Source organism: Myxine glutinosa, chromosome 10 (assembly GCF_964187855.1).
Source record: "Myxine glutinosa chromosome 10, kmMyxGlut1.1, whole genome shotgun sequence".
Classification (NCBI taxonomy): domain Eukaryota; kingdom Metazoa; phylum Chordata; class Myxini; order Myxiniformes; family Myxinidae; genus Myxine; species Myxine glutinosa.
In genome coordinates, this window is record NC_136270.1 from 43,919,211 (window position 1) to 43,938,583 (window position 19,373).

Consider the following 19,373-nt stretch of genomic DNA (forward strand, 5'->3'; position numbering starts at 1 on the left):
CACCACCCACCTTCCAATGCCTCCTCCCCCCAAGCCCTCTCCCTCCCACAGATCTCCCGATGTCCCTGTTCTCTACTGATGTACTTGTGCGCTTCCCTCTGTCTCCCTATCTTGTCTCCCGCTCCCTTTATTTTATGTATAGTGTGTCCGTTTTTTTAATTTGTTTTTTTTCTTCTTGATGTTAGCTCTTACACGAGCCTCGATCTTGTATACAAATAAAAAGAAAAACAAAAGGCAGCATACCTTTTGGCCCTGCCGCCTGGGGTGGGGTCAAGAGTTCGAGTACCAAAAAATGCAATTACGGGCACATTTTAAAAACATTTTCTATGAAGAAAAGATTTGTATATGTAGTCAACATTGGGGTATGCATGGAATATGTAACGACCTTTTTTTGATTTGACCTCCGGTTAATGGGGGTGGAGACGGTCACAGGGGTCAAAACGAGGGGGTAGGAGGCGGAATACATTTTACATTGGGTCATTCCTGCTTTGCTTTAGGTGGGAAGCATGGATGTTTTTGATGGCGTGCCAGAGACGTTGCTCTCGTTGAATATTCTCTTGGTGTGACGTATTAAACCAAATATGAAATTAAAACGTCACAATGGAAAATGGTGCCTCAACAAGCTTTTACCATATTCCGTTCCCATCTTAACTTGGAATTGCGGTTTCAAATATGAAATAGTTGGAACTTGGAGTTGGCTCCGTGGATTTTCCCCCCATTCAATCACACATATCCCATAACCATTCATACACATTGCAATACTCGTCAAAGAAACCAACGTATTTCACCCTCCTTCAAGACTGCGCGTTTAGTGATGTCATAATGAAAGAAGATGTAATACTGATTAACTAAACGGGTTTCTCTAGTCAGTGACAACCCTTTAACAGACTCGTCCAGTTCCGTACATCGAGACGCATTCCATCCCACCACTCCTCCCACCCAATGTTGTCACAATATGCTGTATCATTAGCATCGCTAAGACAGTCCCAGAAAAGATGGTAAACACCTCGTCCACATATAAACTGCCTCGGACACACTGTATACAACAACAACAACAACAATGCCCACCTCCATTCCTTCAAGTTCTTCCCTCTATTTACTTGTCCGTGGAACCGATTCCATGTCCGTTGTCTCATACCCCTCCTTCCAGTCCTTTAAGAGTGTGGCCCATCATCATCTCATGATTTCTCCCATAGCCACCCCTTGCTGACTTCTACTCTTGCTGGCCCCCTCCCCCCTTTATACAACCTCCAATCTGGAAAAATTACAGATATTACAATTTGACTTCTCATGATTATATAGATATTTCTAGATATGGAGGAAGATTCTCAAAGATACAGGAACCTAATGTGTTCTCCCAAACCCACCGCTATTCTCTTTCACTATCGCTGACCAAGAGAGGGCAGCAGGTGCAAGACCAAAAAAGGGCAGCGGGTGCAAGACCAAAAAAGGGCAGAGGGTGCAAGACCAAAAAAGGGCAAAGGGTGCAAGACCAAAAAAGGGCAGCAGGTGCAAGACCAAAAAAGGGCAGCGGGTGCAAGACCAAAAAAGGGCAGCAGGTGCCAGACCAAAAAAGGGCAGCAGGTGCAAGACCAAAAAAGGGCAGCAGGTGCAAGACCAAAAAAGGGCAGCAGGTGCAAGACCAAAAAAGGGCAGCAGGTGCAAGACCAAAAAAGGGCAGCAGGTGCAAGACCAAAAAAGGGCAGATGGTGCAAGACCAAAAAAGGGCAAAGGGTGCAAGACCAAAAAAGGGCAGCGGGTGCAAGACCAAAAAATGGCAGCGGGTGCAAGACCAAAAAAGGGCAGCGGGTGCAAGACCAAAAAAGGGCAGCGGGTGCAAGACCAAAAAAGGGCAGCGGGTGCAAGAACAAAAAAGGGCAGCAGGTGCAAGACCAAAAAAGGGCAGCAGGTGCAAGACCAAAAAAGGGCAGATAGTGCAAGACCAAAAAAGAGGCGGTTCAATATGGAGAGGCCACCAACCTGTCTGCGATGCGAGCCCACATATTACCCCACATTCCCCCTCAATGCGGTCCATTATTATTACTCAATCATGGGTCCATATTACCCCATTTTCTCCCAAGTGGTTCATGTCATCACATTTATTTTGTAATCCATATTTTGGCGAAGAAAAGAAAAAGAGGATCATCATTTGTTGCTGTTTGAAAAATGTAAGCCGATTATCTCATACTAAAATACGCCATTTCGTGTCTGTGGGTCTGTCTGATGAATTTTTGTGCCAATACATTCCGTCCTTACTTATCCAATCTCAACCAAACTTGAGAGGATGATGAAGGGTTACATAATGAAGGTTGTAGCGCATTCATTTGCCCCCCCACCCCCAAGGGGGTTTTCTCCCCCAAGCGGGTTTTCCCCACCATTGGCAGCAATGGCGTTGCATGTTGAGGTGTATATCAATGTTAAATTAGCTTTATCGTGGCGTTTGTCCAAAGAATAAGATTTATCGTGGCGTTTTTCCAAAGACGCTTTTAATAACAAAATGAATGTTAATCGCACATTATTAATGTTATTACAAAACAATATTAATACTAATAATGTCCCACTTCCCCCAAGGCTTTTTTCCTGCAGTGATAACGTGTATAAATAGCTTATCGTTATAATGGCGTTTCCGTGGGAGCAACGGCTTCTACAGGAAGTAAAAATATTATAAACCACAAACACGTATGCTTAGCTTTTTAAACAGTCGCTAATGCTCTTTATAACACTAAATGAAGAAATTTGGAGGAATCCCGACATCCGTGAAGTAAGGTGTACTTACAGAACTGAACGAAGATCTACTGTACTCTATATAACCCACAAATGTTGGGTTAATAATATGGCCCTTTCTGCCGCTACCGTGGCATTTTTCGTAGCGAACTTTTGAAACTCGCTCCCGCTGTTTCATACGAAACTGAAAGGGAGAAGCTTGGGTTGTGCTCCTTTACCAAGCCGCTAGCTAGCGCTTGCCAAGCCAGCCGTTTCTTAACTGTTTTGAATGCAATGTTTGCTCGAATGCTTAAACCACTTGGCGATCTCTCCACAAGGAACTTGGTAAATGAACACACACCCAATGTTCTTGAGATCCGACCATAGATCTACTGTAATCCAAATACCCCAAAGAGAAATGACCCTTATTTCCACTTCCGTAGTGAGCGGGTGTACTAGTTCAGTCAAAAGCAAGCAAAGGGTTAAATCACCAATATTATTTTAAAATGTCGTTGCTGTTTGCGGTCTCTGCTTAATTCATGTATCGCCATTGAACCGCAGCATATATTTTTCCATCATTCTAATCTTCCTTTTTTCATCAATATGTACTTTTATTTTATCCTGACCTTTGGAAAATCCTATTTGCATTAATTGAATCGTAAAGCAATTCTTGTGAATTATAGAATGACTCATCTCGTAATTTATCATAATTCCATCAGCTTTGGTTCACCAAGCTGGAGATTAATTTCAGTCTCTTGGTGAACACATAAAATATCGTCGAAGCAATGGCCAGAAATTACATAGATCTACAACTGGACACCATAACCACTGGGCTGAGACAAAATGTCAACCTGGCAATGTTTCTTTCCCCTCACCCATTCTTGTGCCAATTCCCTAGGGAGTGCGATTCGACCCAGAGTGTCCACAGACCCTGCGTTTGGAATTTGCAAAAAGCAATACCAAGACGGCCAAGAGCAAGCTCGTGGGAGTGCCTAACGCGGCGTCCATGCTTCACCCGGTCTTCGGTCCACATTTCATCACCCGCGAGCCTTGTGCGTCGGGCGCGATGTAGTGAAGTGATTCGCCGCTTGTATGCAATCGATCTGTGTCACGACGGAGAGGCCTTTTAAGGGTGCATTCTTGGTTGCGTTTATGGTCACATTTTTCCCTTTTGAGCTCACTCGAGTTCGCTGCCATTAACGGACGTTGTGCGTACACTCGGAGTCGAGCTGCAATGCACCAACTGTACCCACTGTGAAGTGTGAACTAAAGGGTGTCCCAATGTCCCATTAAATGACGCTTTTCCTTTCTTCGCAGGTCAGTAAGTGCTGCACATTGTTAGCAATGCATCGCGTCGTATATCAAAGGGGCTTGGGGGGAGCGCGGGGGGAAAGAAGTTCCGACTGCAGTATTTCAATGAACATCCAGAAACCCGACACATCTGGTTTTCAGACAAGGCCTCCATCCCCCAAAGTGCGGTTGTAAACAGACAAAGTTCAGTTTTGGTGTTTTGAAGATCCAAACATTTACGAAATGCTACTGCATGGCGAAACAAATTACAGTTCGGTGAGCTCTGTAAATCCTGGTGTTATCGGTACCATGTCCATGGGAGGAAGTGAAGGGAGTGCAGATGCAAAATGGTGGTCACATTGGACAAGATCAAGGCAAATCTCCAAAAATATTGTTCATCTGTACTATAAGAGAGCCGTTTGTCCATCTGTCTGTCTATCTGTGTGAGTCTGTGTGTCGCCATTTTTCTGAGATGGCTGAATGGATCTTCGTTACACTTTCAGAGGTTCATCAGTGAGTGCTGGGAAGGTTTTAGGCCAAAATAAATTGTTAGGTTAATTGTAATGTTAATGTAAAAAAAGTTATTTAAAAAAAAAAAAAAAAAAAACACCGTTTAGAGGCCTTTTTCCCCGCAAAGCGGGGGTTGGCCTTTTCGGGGACCGTGGTTGTTGTTGTTTTTTAGTCCCCTTTTTGAAGCAATGTTTTACGGCCGGATGCCCTTCCTGCTGCCAACCCTGTTTGTCGCCTTTTTACGACAAACAGGGAATTACCAGTGAACTGGTACTCAATTAGCCGACCTCGGAAGGATGACAGGCCGAGTCAACCCCCCTGGCGTTAATTCAGCGATCGACCGGGATTCGAACCCAGGATCCTTGGACACTTTATTTAAAAATAAATAAATAAAACATTAAAAAAAAATTGATTTCTTCAAAATCCAAACAGGATTGATTAGAACATCACCAGGCAATGCTGCATACACCTGCTGGTATTTGATTTAAAAAAAATTTGCACAGTCTTCAATCACGAATGTAAACGAGTCATTTTGTGGGACAGCCAATCAAATTCGCTTGGTTAGTGATGTCACCCGTCAAACATTGTCAGGCCTCTGCAGCCTTCTCCTGCTGGCAATTTCTTTTCCAAAGTTTTTTTTTCTTTTTCTGACGTTCCAGTAAAACTGGCATAATTCCTGCCTTGTTTATTGCCACAACAATTTCATGCATTGCTCAATATTATTGAATTATTTCGCCTCATTTATACCGTTGCTTGTTCTATGGAGTTGTACGTTTGGCAGAAGGTATCACTCACCCGCTCTCAAGACGCAAAAGATCTCACCAGCAACTTTCTACGACGACGTCGTTTCAAACGTCAATCTCCACCTTTAAACAAACCTCGGACAATGTTCACAATCGCATCACCGCCATCGCATTGCAACAACAACACAACAAGAAAACACTCAAATTAACCACACTCCATGAATCCAGCCGCAAACCCTCAAATCTCGGAGTAACTCCACTGGAGGAGTACATTTTATCGTTCTGAGATTCTGTTGCTTGCAATGCAAGGCGTGTTTGCCCTGAAACCTGTACCTTTGTACCTATGTACCCCGCAGATGACCTGGCGGGTGCCACATTGGTACATGCTGGCGCAGAAGCCTGGGCACCATATCCATTGTTTGCCCCAGAGATTCCACCACCATTACCGCAAACAGCTTTCACCTTCCCGACCACGGTACATACACAGGTCAGTCTTACCATGTCTTAAAGAGTAATTCAATATATATATATATTATTTAGTTGTTATTTAATTTTTTTAAATTAGATGGACACTATTTTACCTTTTTAAATGGTTGGTCCTACCTTATTAATAATGAATGAAATATTTTAATTAATTCCTAAACTATTCATTCCTCCTTTAAATTTTCATTTGATATTTTATTCATGAGGGGAGTTCAAAAAGTTATAAGAAAAAGACATTTGTAGTCCAAGATACACCAAGGTTTTTGTTTGATCTCTTGACATGCAAGTATCATGACGAAAAAAAATATATACAAATCGATTTTTATGACGATAAAGTTATTCGATAAAGGATGAATGCGGGTCAGAGAACAACAACAACAACAACAACAACAATCCTGTGACGGAATTACGCCAGAAACACCACCCACCTACCTGATTATACCTGTCAAGAACTTAAGGGATTTTATAGAGAAGCCAAAGGAAGAAGAAGAAGAAGATTCCAGTGCAGGAATGGCGCTGGCATCATTCCCAGTGTTAGTTACAAATAGTATGTAGCTTTGTCTATTTTTCATATTACCATATTCGGTATTCCACAACATTCAGAATTCCATTCCTCCCTTTCTTGGATGAATTTATTATTTCAAATTAGGAGCTTTGCTTGTTCACTTATTCACGTTTCTTACTCATTGACATTGTTCCATTCATTCATTAAGCTTGTATGAATCAAATATTCATGTTTACTCTCAAACTACCTGGTGTTTCCTTATTTTCTTTATCACTTTTATCAACTTTGCACAACCTAATCTTCAACCTTAAAAAAGGAAATTAATATTATATCTATATATATATATCTGTGCAGTGTCTGTGTTGTGTTGTCTTGTGTTGTCTTGTCACTGAACTACTCCCTCAAACTTTTGTGAAATCGTACCAAACTTCTGGTATGCACCTATCTCTCCCGTCGGTATATCCAAAGTATTATTCTTGAAAAAAATTCCAATTTTTTTTTTGGGGGAATTTTTTTTTCAACTTCAATTGTTTATAAAATGTGATATCACGTATATTACAAATACATTTGTGCAAAATAATTGTTTGATTATAATTGGTGTAAACCATGACAAAACGGCAACTCGGGTAAAGTCATTTATCTATACATCGACACATCTGGGCAGTGTCTGTTGTCACTCAACGACTCCCTCAAACTTTTGTTTCCGTGGTTGTGAAGTATTTTTAATAACGTTGTGGTGGTTTTGAATTATGTGGTGGTGAGGTGTTTTTTAAATGACATGGTGGTGAGGTGTGTATAATTATGTGGTGGTGAGGTGTTTTTAAATCACATGGTGGTGAGGTATATATAATTATGTGGTGGTCAGGTGTTTTGAATTACTTGGTGGTGAGGTGTTTTTAATTTCGTGGCTGTAAGGTGTTTTTATTAGGTGTTTTATGGCTGTGAGGTGTTTTTATTAGGTGTTTTATGGCTGTGAGGTGTTTTTATTAGGTGTTTTATGGCTGTGAGGTGTTTTTATTAGGTGTTTTATGGCTGTGAGTTTTTTTATTAGGTGTTTTATGGCTGTAAGGTGTTTTTATTATGTGTTTTATGGCTGTGAGGTGTTTTTAATTTCGTGGCTGTAAGGTGTTTTTATTAGGTGTTTTATGGCTCTGAGGTGTTTTTATTAGGTGTTTTATGGCTGTGAGGTGTTTTCATTAGGTGTTTTATGGCTGTGAGGTGTTTTTAATTTTGTGGTGGTGAGGTGTTTTTATTAGGTGTTTTATGGCTGTGAGGTGTTTTTAATTTCGTGGCTGTAAGGTGTTTTTATTAGGTGTTTTATGGCTCTGAGGTGTTTTTATTAGGTGTTTTATGGCTGTGAGGTGTTTTCATTAGGTGTTTTATGGCTGTGAGTTTTTTTATTACGTGTTTTATGGCTGTGAGGTTTTTATTACGTGTTTTATGGCTGTGAGGTGTTTTTATTAGGTGTTTTATGGCTGTGAGGTGTTTTTAATTTCGTGGCTGTGAGGTGTTTTTATTAGGTGTTTTATGGCTGTGAGGTGTTTTTAATTTCGTGGTGGTGAGGTGTTTTTATTATGTGTTTTATGGCTGTGAGGTGTTTTTAATTTCGTGGCTGTAAGGTGTTTTTATTAGGTGTTTTATGGCTGTGAGGTGTTTTTAATTTCGTGGTGGTGAGGTGTTTTTATTATGTGTTTTATGGCTGTGAGGTGTTTTCAATTTCGTGGTGGTGAGGTGTTTTTATTAGGTGTTTTATGGCTCTGAGGTGTTTTTATTAGGTGTTTTATGGCTGTGAGGTGTTTTCATTAGGTGTTTTATGGCTGTGAGGTGTTTTTAATTTTGTGGTGGTGAGGTGTTTTTATTAGGTGTTTTATAGCTGTGAGGTGTTTTTATTAGGTGTTTTATGGCTGTGAGGTGTTTTTAATTTCGTAGTGGTGAGGTGTTTTTATTAGGTGTTTTATGGCTCTGAGGTGTTTTTATTAGGTGTTTTATGGCTGTGAGGTATTTTTATTATGTGTTTTATGGCTGTGAGGTGTTTTCAATTTCGTGGTGGTGTGTTTTTAATTTCGTGGTGGTGAGGTGTTTTTATTAGGTGTTTTATGGCTGTGAGGTGTTTTCAATTTCGTGGTGGTGTGTTTTTAATTTCGTGGTGGTGAGGTGTTTTTATTATGTGTTTTATGGCTGTGAGGTGTTTTCAATTTCGTGGTGGTGTGTTTTTAATTTCGTGGTGGTGAGGTGTTTTTATTAGGTGTTTTATGGCTCTGAGGTGTTTTTATTAGGTGTTTTATGGCTGTGAGGTGTTTTTATTAGGTGTTTTATGGCTGTGAGGTGTTTTTATTAGGTGTTTTATGGCTGTGAGGTGTTTTTAATTTCGTGGTGGTGAGGTGTTTTTATTTCGTGTTTTCTGGCTGTGAGGTGTTTTTAATTTCGTGGTGGTGAGGTGTTTTTATTATGTGTTTTATGGCTGTGAGGTGTTTTTAATTTCGTGGCTGTAAGGTGTTTTTATTAGGTGTTTTATGGCTCTGAGGTGTTTTTATTAGGTGTTTTATGGCTGTGAGTTTTTTTATTACGTGTTTTATGGCTGTGAGGTTTTTATTACGTGTTTTATGGCTGTGAGGTGTTTTTATTAGGTGTTTTATGGCTGTGAGGTGTTTTTAATTTCGTGGCTGTGAGGTGTTTTTATTAGGTGTTTTATGGCTGTGAGGTGTTTTTAATTTCGTGGTGGTGAGGTGTTTTTATTATGTGTTTTATGGCTGTGAGGTGTTTTTAATTTCGTGGCTGTAAGGTGTTTTTATTAGGTGTTTTATGGCTGTGAGGTGTTTTTAATTTCGTGGTGGTGAGGTGTTTTTATTATGTGTTTTATGGCTGTGAGGTGTTTTCAATTTCGTGGTGGTGAGGTGTTTTTATTAGGTGTTTTATGGCTCTGAGGTGTTTTTATTAGGTGTTTTATGGCTGTGAGGTGTTTTCATTAGGTGTTTTATGGCTGTGAGGTGTTTTTAATTTTGTGGTGGTGAGGTGTTTTTATTAGGTGTTTTATAGCTGTGAGGTGTTTTTATTAGGTGTTTTATGGCTGTGAGGTGTTTTTAATTTCGTAGTGGTGAGGTGTTTTTATTAGGTGTTTTATGGCTCTGAGGTGTTTTTATTAGGTGTTTTATGGCTGTGAGGTGTTTTTATTATGTGTTTTATGGCTGTGAGGTGTTTTCAATTTCGTGGTGGTGTGTTTTTAATTTCGTGGTGGTGAGGTGTTTTTATTAGGTGTTTTATGGCTCTGAGGTGTTTTTATTAGGTGTTTTATGGCTGTGAGGTGTTTTTATTAGGTGTTTTATGGCTGTGAGGTGTTTTTATTAGGTGTTTTATGGCTGTGAGGTGTTTTTAATTTTGTGGTGGTGAGGTGTTTTTATTTCGTGTTTTCTGGCTGTGAGGTGTTTTTAATTTTGTGGTGGTGAGGTGTTTTCAATTTCGTGGTGGTGAGGTGTTTTTATTAGGTGTTTTATGGCTGTGAGGTGTTTTTAATTTTATGGCTGTGAGGTGTTTTTAATTTTGTGGCTGTAAGGTGTTTTTATTAGATGTTTTATGGCTGTGAGGTGTTTTTAATTTCGTGGCTCTAAGGTGTTTTTATTAGGTGTTTTATGGCTGTGAGGTGTTTTTAATTTCGTGGCTGTAAGGTGTTTTTATTAGGTGTTTTATGGCTGTGAGGTGTTTTTAATTTCGTGGCTGTAAGGTGTTTTTATCAGGTGTTTTATGGCTGTGAGGTGTTTTTAATTTCGTGGCTGTAAGGTGTTTTTATTAGGTGTTTTATGGCTGTGAGGTGTTTTTAATTTCGTGGCTGTGAGGTGTTTTTATTAGATGTTTTATGGCTGTGAGGTGTTTTCAATTTCATGGTGGTGAGGTGTTTTTATTATGTGTTTTATGGCTGTGAGGTGTTTTTATTAGGTGTTTTATGGCTGTGAGGTGTTTTTATTAGGTGTTTTATGGCTGTGAGGTGTTTTCAATTTCGTGGTGGTGAGGTGTTTTTATTATGTGTTTTATGGCTGTGAGGTGTTTTTAATTTCGTGGCTGTAAGGTGTTTTTATTAGGTGTTTTATGGCTGTGAGGTGTTTTCAATTTCGTGGTGGTGAGGTGTTTTTATTAGGTGTTTTATGGCTCTGAGGTGTTTTTATTGGGTGTTTTATGGCTGTGAGGTGTTTTTATTAGGTGTTTTATGGCTCTGAGGTGTTTTTATTAGGTGTTTTATGGCTCTGAGGTGTTTTTATTAGGTGTTTTATGGCTCTGAGGTGTTTTTATTATGTGTTTTATGGCTGTGAGGTGTTTTTATTAGGTGTTTTATGGCTGTCAGGTGTTTTTAATTACTTGGTGGTGAGGTGTTTTTAATATCGTGGCTGTAAGGTGTTTTTATTAGGTGTTTTATGGCTGTGAGGTGTTTTTATTAGGTGTTTTATGGCTGTGAGGTGTTTTTAATTTCGTGGCTGTAAGGTGTTTTTATTAGGTGTTTTATGGCTGTGAGGTGCTTTTAATTTCGTGGTGTAAGGTGTTTTTATTAGGTGTTTTATGGCTGTGAGGTGTTTTTATTACGTGTTTTATGGCTGTGAGGTGTTTTTATTAGGTGTTTTATGGCTGTGAGGTGTTTTTAATTTCGTGCTGGTGAGGTGTTTTTAATTTCGTGGCTGTAAGGTGTTTTTATTAGGTGTTTTATGGCTGTGAGGTGTTTTTAATTTCGTGGTGGTGAGGTGTTTTTATTACGTGTTTTATGGCTGTGAGGTGTTTTTAATTTCGTGGTGGTGAGGTGTTTTTAATTTCGTGGCTGTAAGGTGTTTTTATTAGGTGTTTTATGGCTGTGAGGTGTTTTTAATTTCGTGGCTGTAAGGTGTTTTTATTAGGTGTTTAATGGCTGTGAGGTGTTTTTATTAGGTGTTTTATGGCTGTGAGGTGTTTTTATTAGGTGTTTTATGGCTGTGAGGTGTTTTTATTAGGTGTTTTATGGCTGTGAGGTGTTTTTAATTTCGTGGCTGTAAGGTGTTTTTATTAGGTGTTTTATGGCTGTGAGGTGTTTTTAATTTCGTGGTGGTGAGGTGTTTTTATTACGAGTTTTATGACTGTGAGGTAGGTGTTTTTATTAGGTGTTTTATGGCTGTGAGGTGTTTTTAATTTCGTGGTGGTGAGGTGTTTTTATAAGGTGTTTTATGGCTGTGAGGTGTTTTTAATTTCGTGGTGGTGAGGTGTTTTTATTACGAGTTTTATGACTGTGAGGTGTTTTTATTAGGTGTTTTATGGCTGTGAGGTGTTTTTAATTTCGTGGTGGTGAGGTGTTTTTAATTTCGTGGCTGTAAGGTGTTTTTATTAGGTGTTTTATGGCTGTGAGGTGTTTTTAATTTCGTGGTGGTGAGGTGTTTTTATTAGGTGTTTTATGGCTCTGAGGTGTTTTTATTAGGTGTTTTATGGCTGTGAGGTGTTTTTATTAGGTGTTTTATGGCTGTGAGGTGTTTTTATTAGGTGTTTTATGGCTGTGAGGTGTTTTTATTAGGTGTTTTATGGCTGTGAGGTGTTTTTAATTTCGTGGTGGTGAGGTGTTTTTATTTCGTGTTTTATGGCTGTGAGGTGTTTTTAATTTTGTGGTGGTGAGGTGTTTTTATTAGGTGTTTTATGGCTGTGAGGTGTTTTTAATTTCGTGGCTGTAAGGTGTTTTTATTAGGTGTTTTATGGCTGTGAGGTGTTTTTAATTTCGTGGCTGTAAGGTGTTTTTATTAGGTGTTTTATGGCTGTGAGGTGTTTTCCATTTCGTGGTGGTGAGGTGTTTTTATTAGGTGTTTTATGGCTGTGAGGTGTTTTTAATTTCGTGGCTGTAAGGTGTTTTTATTAGGTGTTTTATGGCTGTGAGGTGTTTTTAATTTTGTGGCTGTAAGGTATTTTTATTAGATGTTTTATGGCTGTGAGGTGTTTTTAATTTCGTGGCTGTAAGGTGTTTTTATTAGATGTTTTATGGCTGTGAGGTGTTTTCATTTTCATGGTGGTGAGGTGTTTTTATTAGATGTTTTATGGCTGTGAGGTGTTTTTAATTTCGTGGCTGTAAGGTGTTTTTATTAGGTGTTTTATGGCTGTGAGGTGTTTTTAATTTCGTGGCTGTAAGGTGTTTTTATTAGGTGTTTTATGGCTGTGAGGTGTTTTTAATTTCGTGGCTGTAAGGTGTTTTTATTAGGTGTTTTATGGCTGTGAGGTGTTTTTAATTTCGTGGCTGTGAGGTGTTTTTATTAGATGTTTTATGGCTGTGAGGTGTTTTTAATTTCGTGGTGGTGAGGTGTTTTTATTAGGTGTTTTATGGCTGTGAGGTGTTTTTAATTTCGTGGTGGTGAGGTGTTTTTATTATGTGTTTTATGGCTGCGAGGTGTTTTTAATTTCGTGGCTGTAAGGTGTTTTTATTATGTGTTTTATGGCTGTGAGGTGTTTTCAATTTCATGGTGGTGAGGTGTTTTTATTACGTGTTTTATGGCTGTGAGGTGTTTTTAATTTCGTGGTGGTGAGGTGTTTTTATTATGTGTTTTATGGCTGCGAGGTGTTTTTAATTTCGTGGCTGTAAGGTGTTTTTATTAGGTGTTTTATGGCTGTGAGGTGTTTTTAATTTCGTGGCTGTAAGGTGTTTTTATTATGTGTTTTATGGCTGTGAGGTGTTTTTAATTTCGTGGTGGTGAGGTGTTTTTATTAGGTGTTTTATGGCTGTGAGGTGTTGTTAATTTCGTGGCTGTAAGGTGTTTTTATTATGTGTTTTATGGCTGTGAGGTGTTTTTAATTTCGTGGCTGTGAGGTGTTTTTATTAGATGTTTTATGGCTGTGAGGTGTTTTTAATTTCATGGCTGAAAGGTGTTTTTATTATGTGTTTTATGGCTGTGAGGTGTTTTCAATTTCGTGGTGGTGAGGTGTTTTTATTATGTGTTTTATGGCTGTGAGGTGTTTTTAATTTCGTGGTGGTGAGGTGTTTTTATTATGTGTTTTATGGCTGTGAGGTGTTTTTAATTTCGTGGTGGTGAGGTGTTTTTATTAGATGTTTTATGGCTGTGAGGTGTTTTTAATTTCGTGGCTGTAAGGTGTTTTTATTAGGTGTTTTATGGCTGTGAGGTGTTTTCAATTTCGTGGTGGTGAGGTGTTTTTATTATGTGTTTTATGGCTGTGAGGTGTTTTCAATTTCGTGGCTGTAAGGTGTTTTTATTAGGTGTTTTATGGCTGTGAGGTGTTTTCAATTTCGTGGCTGTAAGGTGTTTTTATTAGATGTTTTATGGCTGTGAGGTGTTTTCAATTTCGTGGCTGTAAGGTGTTTTTATTATGTGTTTTATGGCTGTGAGGTGTTTTTAATTTCGTGGCTGTGAGGTGTTTTTATTAGATGTTTTATGGCTGTGAGGTGTTTTCAATTTCGTGGTGGTGAGGTGTTTTTATTATGTGTTTTATGGCTGTGAGGTGTTTTTAATTTCGTGGTGGTGAGGTGTTTTTATTATGTGTTTTATGGCTGTGAGGTGTTTTCAATTTCGTGGTGGTGAGGTGTTTTTATTATGTGTTTTATGGCTGTGAGGTGTTTTCAATTTCGTGGAGGTGAGGTGTTTTTATTATGTGTTTTATGGCTGTGAGGTGTTTTCAATTTCGTGGTGGTGAGGTGTTTTTATTAGGTGTTTTATGACTGTGAGGTGTTTTTATTCGGTGTTTTATGGCTGTGAGGTGTTTTTATTAGGTGTTTTATGGCTGTGAGGTGTTTTTATTCGGTGTTTTATGGCTGTGAGGTGTTTTTATTAGGTGTTTTATGGCTGTGAGGTGTTTTTAATTTCGTGGCTGTAAGGTGTTTTTATTAGGTGTTTTATGGCTGTGAGGTGTTTTTAATTTCGTGGTGGTGAGGTGTTTTTATTATGTGTTTTATGGCTGTGAGGTGTTTTTAATTTCGTGGTGGTGAGGTGTTTTTATTATGTGTTTTATGGCTGTGAGGTGTTTTTAATTTCGTGGTGGTGAGGTGTTTTTATTAGGTGTTTTATGGCTGTGAGGTGTTTTCAATTTCGTGGTGGTGAGGTGTTTTTATTATGTGTTTTATGGCTGTGAGGTGTTTTTAATTTCGTGGCTGTAAGGTGTTTTTATTAGGTGTTTTATGGCTCTGAGGTGTTTTTATTAGGTGTTTTATGGCTGTGAGTTTTTTTATTACGTGTTTTATGGCTGTGAGGTTTTTATTACGTGTTTTATGGCTGTGAGGTGTTTTTATTAGGTGTTTTATGGCTGTGAGGTGTTTTTAATTTCGTGGCTGTGAGGTGTTTTTATTAGGTGTTTTATGGCTGTGAGGTGTTTTTAATTTCGTGGTGGTGAGGTGTTTTTATTATGTGTTTTATGGCTGTGAGGTGTTTTTAATTTCGTGGCTGTAAGGTGTTTTTATTATGTGTTTTATGACTGTGAGGTGTTTTTATTATGTGTTTTATGGCTGTGAGGTGTTTTCAATTTCGTGGTGGTGAGGTATTTTTATTAGGTGTTTTATGGCTCTGAGGTGTTTTTATTAGGTGTTTTATGGCTGTGATGTGTTTTCATTAGGTGTTTTATGGCTGTGAGGTGTTTTTAATTTTGTGGTGGTGAGGTGTTTTTATTAGGTGTTTTATGGCTGTGAGGTGTTTTTATTAGGTGTTTTATGGCTGTGAGGTGTTTTTAATTTTGTGGTGGTGAGGTGTTTTTATTAGGTGTTTTATGGCTGTGAGGTGTTTTTATTAGGTGTTTTATGGCTCTGAGGTGTTTTTATTAGGTGTTTTATGGCTGAGGTGTTTTTATTTTGTGTTTTATGGCTGTGAGGTGTTTTCAATTTTGTGGTGGTGTGTTTTTAATTTCGTGGTGGTGAGGTGTTTTTATTAGGTGTTTTATGGCTCTGAGGTGTTTTTATTAGGTGTTTTATGGCTCTGAGGTGTTTTTATTAGGTGTTTTATGGCTCTGAGGTGTTTTTATTAGGTGTTTTATGGCTCTGAGGTGTTTTTATTAGGTGTTTTATGGCTCTGAGGTGTTTTTATTAGGTGTTTTATGGCTCTGAGGTGTTTTTATTAGGTGTTTTATGGCTGTGAGGTGTTTTTAATTTCGTGGTGGTGAGGTGTTTTTATTTCGTGTTTTCTGGCTGTGAGGTGTTTTTAATTTTGTGGTGGTGAGGTGTTTTCAATTTCGTGGTGGTGAGGTGTTTTTATTAGGTGTTTTATGGCTGTGAGGTGTTTTTAATTTTATGGCTGTGAGGTGTTTTTAATTTTGTGGCTGTAAGGTGTTTTTATTAGATGTTTTATGGCTGTGAGGTGTTTTTAATTTCGTGGCTCTAAGGTGTTTTTATTAGGTGTTTTATGGCTGTGAGGTGTTTTTAATTTCGTGGCTGTAAGGTGTTTTTATTAGGTGTTTTATGGCTGTGAGGTGTTTTTAATTTCGTGGCTGTAAGGTGTTTTTATTAGGTGTTTTATGGCTGTGAGGTGTTTTTAATTTCGTGGCTGTGAGGTGTTTTTATTAGATGTTTTATGGCTGTGAGGTGTTTTCAATTTCATGGTGGTGAGGTGTTTTTATTATGTGTTTTATGGCTGTGAGGTGTTTTTATTAGGTGTTTTATGGCTGTGAGGTGTTTTTATTAGGTGTTTTATGGCTGTGAGGTGTTTTCAATTTCGTGGTGGTGAGGTGTTTTTATTAGGTGTTTTATGGCTCTGAGGTGTTTTTATTAGGTGTTTTATGGCTGTGAGGTGTTTTATTAGGTGTTTTATGGCTCTGAGGTGTTTTTATTAGGTGTTTTATGGCTCTGAGGTGTTTTTATTAGGTGTTTTATGGCTCTGAGGTGTTTTTATTATGTGTTTTATGGCTGTGAGGTGTTTTTATTAGGTGTTTTATGGCTGTGAGGTGTTTTTATTAGGTGTTTTATGGCTGTGAGGTGTTTTTAATTACTTGGTGGTGAGGTGTTTTTAATTTCGTGGCTGTAAGGTGTTTTTATTAGGTGTTTTATGGCTGTGCGGTGTTTTTATTAGGTGTTTTATGGCTGTGAGGTGTTTTTAATTTCGTGGCTGTAAGGTGTTTTTATTAGGTGTTTTATGGCTGTGAGGTGTTTTTAATTTCGTGGTGTAAGGTGTTTTTATTAGGTGTTTTATGGCTGTGAGGTGTTTTTAATTTCGTGGTGGTGAGGTGTTTTTATTACGTGTTTTATGGCTGTGAGGTGTTTTTATTACGTGTTTTATGGCTGTGAGGTGTTTTTATTAGGTGTTTTATGGCTGTGAGGTGTTTTTATTACGTGTTTTATGGCTGTGAGGTGTTTTTATTATGTGTTTTATGGCTGTGAGGTGTTTTTAATTTCGTGGTGGTGAGGTGTTTTTAATTTCGTGGCTGTAAGGTGTTTTTATTAGGTGTTTTATGGCTGTGAGGTGTTTTTAATTTCGTGGTGGTGAGGTGTTTTTATTACGTGTTTTATGGCTGTGAGGTGTTTTTAATTTCGTGGTGGTGAGGTGTTTTTAATTTCGTGGCTGTAAGGTGTTTTTATTAGGTGTTTTATGGCTGTGAGGTGTTTTTATTAGGTGTTTTATGGCTGTGAGGTGTTTTTATTAGGTGTTTTATGGCTGTGAGGTGTTTTTATTAGGTGTTTTATGGCTGTGAGGTGTTTTTAATTTCGTGGCTGTAAGGTGTTTTTATTAGGTGTTTTATGGCTGTGAGGTGTTTTTATTAGGTGTTTTATGGCTGTGAGGTGTTTTTAATTTCGTCATGGTGAGGTGTTTTTATTATGTGTTTTATGGCTGTGGGGTGTTTTTATTAGGTGTTTTATGGCTGTGAGGTGTTTTTAATTTCGTGGTGGTGAGGTGTTTTTAATTTCGTGCCTGTAAGGTGTTTTTATTATGTGTTTTATGGCTGAGGTGTTTTTATTAGGTGTTTTATGGCTGTGAGGTGTTTTTAATTTCGTGGTGGTGAGGTGTTTTTAATTTCGTGGCTGTGAGGTGTTTTTATTAGGTGTTTTATGGCTGTGAGGTGTTTTTATTAGGTGTTTTATGGCTGTGAGGTGTTTTTATTAGGTGTTTTATGGCTGTGAGGTGTTTTTATTAGGTGTTTTATGGCTGTGAGGTGTTTTTAATTTCGTGGCTGTAAGGTGTTTTTATTAGGTGTTTTATGGCTGTGAGGTGTTTTTAATTTCGTGGTGGTGAGGTGTTTTTATTACGAGTTTTATGACTGTGAGGTGTTTTTATTAGGTGTTTTATGGCTGTGAGGTGTTTTTAATTTCGTGGTGGTGAGGTGTTTTTATAAGGTGTTTTATGGCTGTGAGATGTTTTTAATTTCGTGGTGGTGAGGTGTTTTTATTACGAGTTTTATGACTGTGAGGTGTTTTTATTAGGTGTTTTATGGCTGTGAGGTGTTTTTAATTTCGTGGTGGTGAGGTGTTTTTAATTTCGTGGCTGTAAGGTGTTTTTATTAGGTGTTTTATGGCTGTGAGGTGTTTTTAATTTCGTGGTGGTGAGGTGTTTTTATTAGGTGTTTTATGGCTCTGAGGTGTTTTTATTAGGTGTTTTATGGCTGTGAGGTGTTTTTATTAGGTGTTTTATGGCTGTGAGGTGTTTTTAATTTCGTGGTGGTGAGGTGTTTTTAATTTCGTGGCTGGAAGGTGTTTTTATGAGGTGTTTTATGGCTGTGAGGTGTTTTTAATTTCGTGGTGGTGAGGTGTTTTTATTATGTGTTTTATGGCTGTGAGGTGTTTTCAATTTCGTGGTGGTGAGGTGTTTTTAATTTCGTGGCTGGAAGGTGTTTTTATTAGGTGTTTTATGGCTGTGAGGTGTTTTTAATTTCGTGGTGGTGAGGTGTTTTTATTAGGTGTTTTATGGCTCTGAGGTGTTTTTATTAGGTGTTTTATGGCTGTGAGGTGTTTTTATTAGGTGTTTTATGGCTGTGAGGTGTTTTTATTAGGTGTTTTATGGCTGTGAGGTGTTTTTAATTTCGTGGTGGTGAGGTGTTTTTATTATGTGTTTTATGGCTGTGAGGTGTTTTTAATTTCGTGGCTGTAAGGTGTTTTTATTAGATGTTTTATGGCTGTGAGGTGTTTTCAATTTCGTGGTGGTGAGGTGTTTTTATTAGGTGTTTTATGGCTCTGAGGTGTTTTTATTAGGTGTTTTATGGCTGTGAGGTGTTTTATTAGGTGTTTTATGGCTCTGAGGTGTTTTTATTAGGTGTTTTATGGCTCTGAGGTGTTTTTATTATGTGTTTTATGGCTGTGAGGTGTTTTTATTAGGTGTTTTATGGCTGTGAGGTGTTTTTATTAGGTGTTTTATGGCTGTGAGGTGTTTTTAATTACTTGGTGGTGAGGTGTTTTTAATTTCGTGGCTGTAAGGTGTTTTTATTAGGTGTTTTATGGCTGTGAGGTGTTTTTATTAGGTGTTTTATGGCTGTGAGGTGTTTTTAATTTCGTGGCTGTAAGGTGTTTTTATTAGGTGTTTTATGGCTGTGAGGTGTTTTTAATTTCGTGGTGTAAGGTGTTTTTATTAGGTGTTTTATGGCTGTGAGGTGTTTTTATTACGTGTTTTATGGCTGTGAGGTGTTTTTATTAGGTGTTTTATGGCTGTGAGGTGTTTTTAATTTCGTGGCTGTGAGGTGTTTTTATTAGATGTTTTATGGCTGTGAGGTGTTTTCAATTTCGTGGCTGTAAGGTGTTTTTATTATGTGTTTTATGGCTGTGAGGTGTTTTCAATTTCATGGTGGTGAGGTGTTTTTATTATGTGTTTTATGGCTGGGAGGTGTTTTTAATTTCGTGGCTGTGAGGTGTTTTTATTAGATGTTTTATGGCTGTGAGGTGTTTTTAATTTCGTGCCTGTAAGGTGTTTTTATTAGGTGTTTTATGGCTGTGAGGTGTTTTCAATTTCGTGGCTGTAAGGTGTTTTTATTATGTGTTTTATGGCTGTGAGGTGTTTTTAATTTCGTGGTGGTGAGGTGTTTTTAATTTCGTGGCTGTAAGGTGTTTTTATTAGGTGTTTTATGGCTGTGAGGTGTTTTTAATTTCGTGGTGGTGAGGTGTTTTTATTACGTGTTTTATGGCTGTGAGGTGTTTTTAATTTCGTGGTGGTGAGGTGTTTTTAATTTCGTGGCTGTAAGGTGTTTTTATTAGGTGTTTTATGGCTGTGAGGTGTTTTTATTAGGTGTTTTATGGCTGTGAG

General features: G+C 38.2%; 1 protein-coding gene across 3 annotated transcripts in view; it reads left to right on the forward strand.

Moving 5' to 3' along the window:
- Positions 1 to 19,373, forward strand: part of LOC137434503 (RNA-binding protein with multiple splicing 2) — a 237,502-nt gene that overhangs the window by 37,140 nt on the left and 180,989 nt on the right. For all 3 annotated transcript variants that reach the window (XM_068127592.2, XM_068127590.2, XM_068127591.2), the window contains exons 5-6: positions 3,602 to 3,755; positions 5,603 to 5,733. In XM_068127592.2, the coding sequence (XP_067983693.1) occupies positions 3,602 to 3,755; positions 5,603 to 5,733 (285 nt within the window). The remainder of the gene's footprint in view (positions 1 to 3,601; positions 3,756 to 5,602; positions 5,734 to 19,373) is intronic.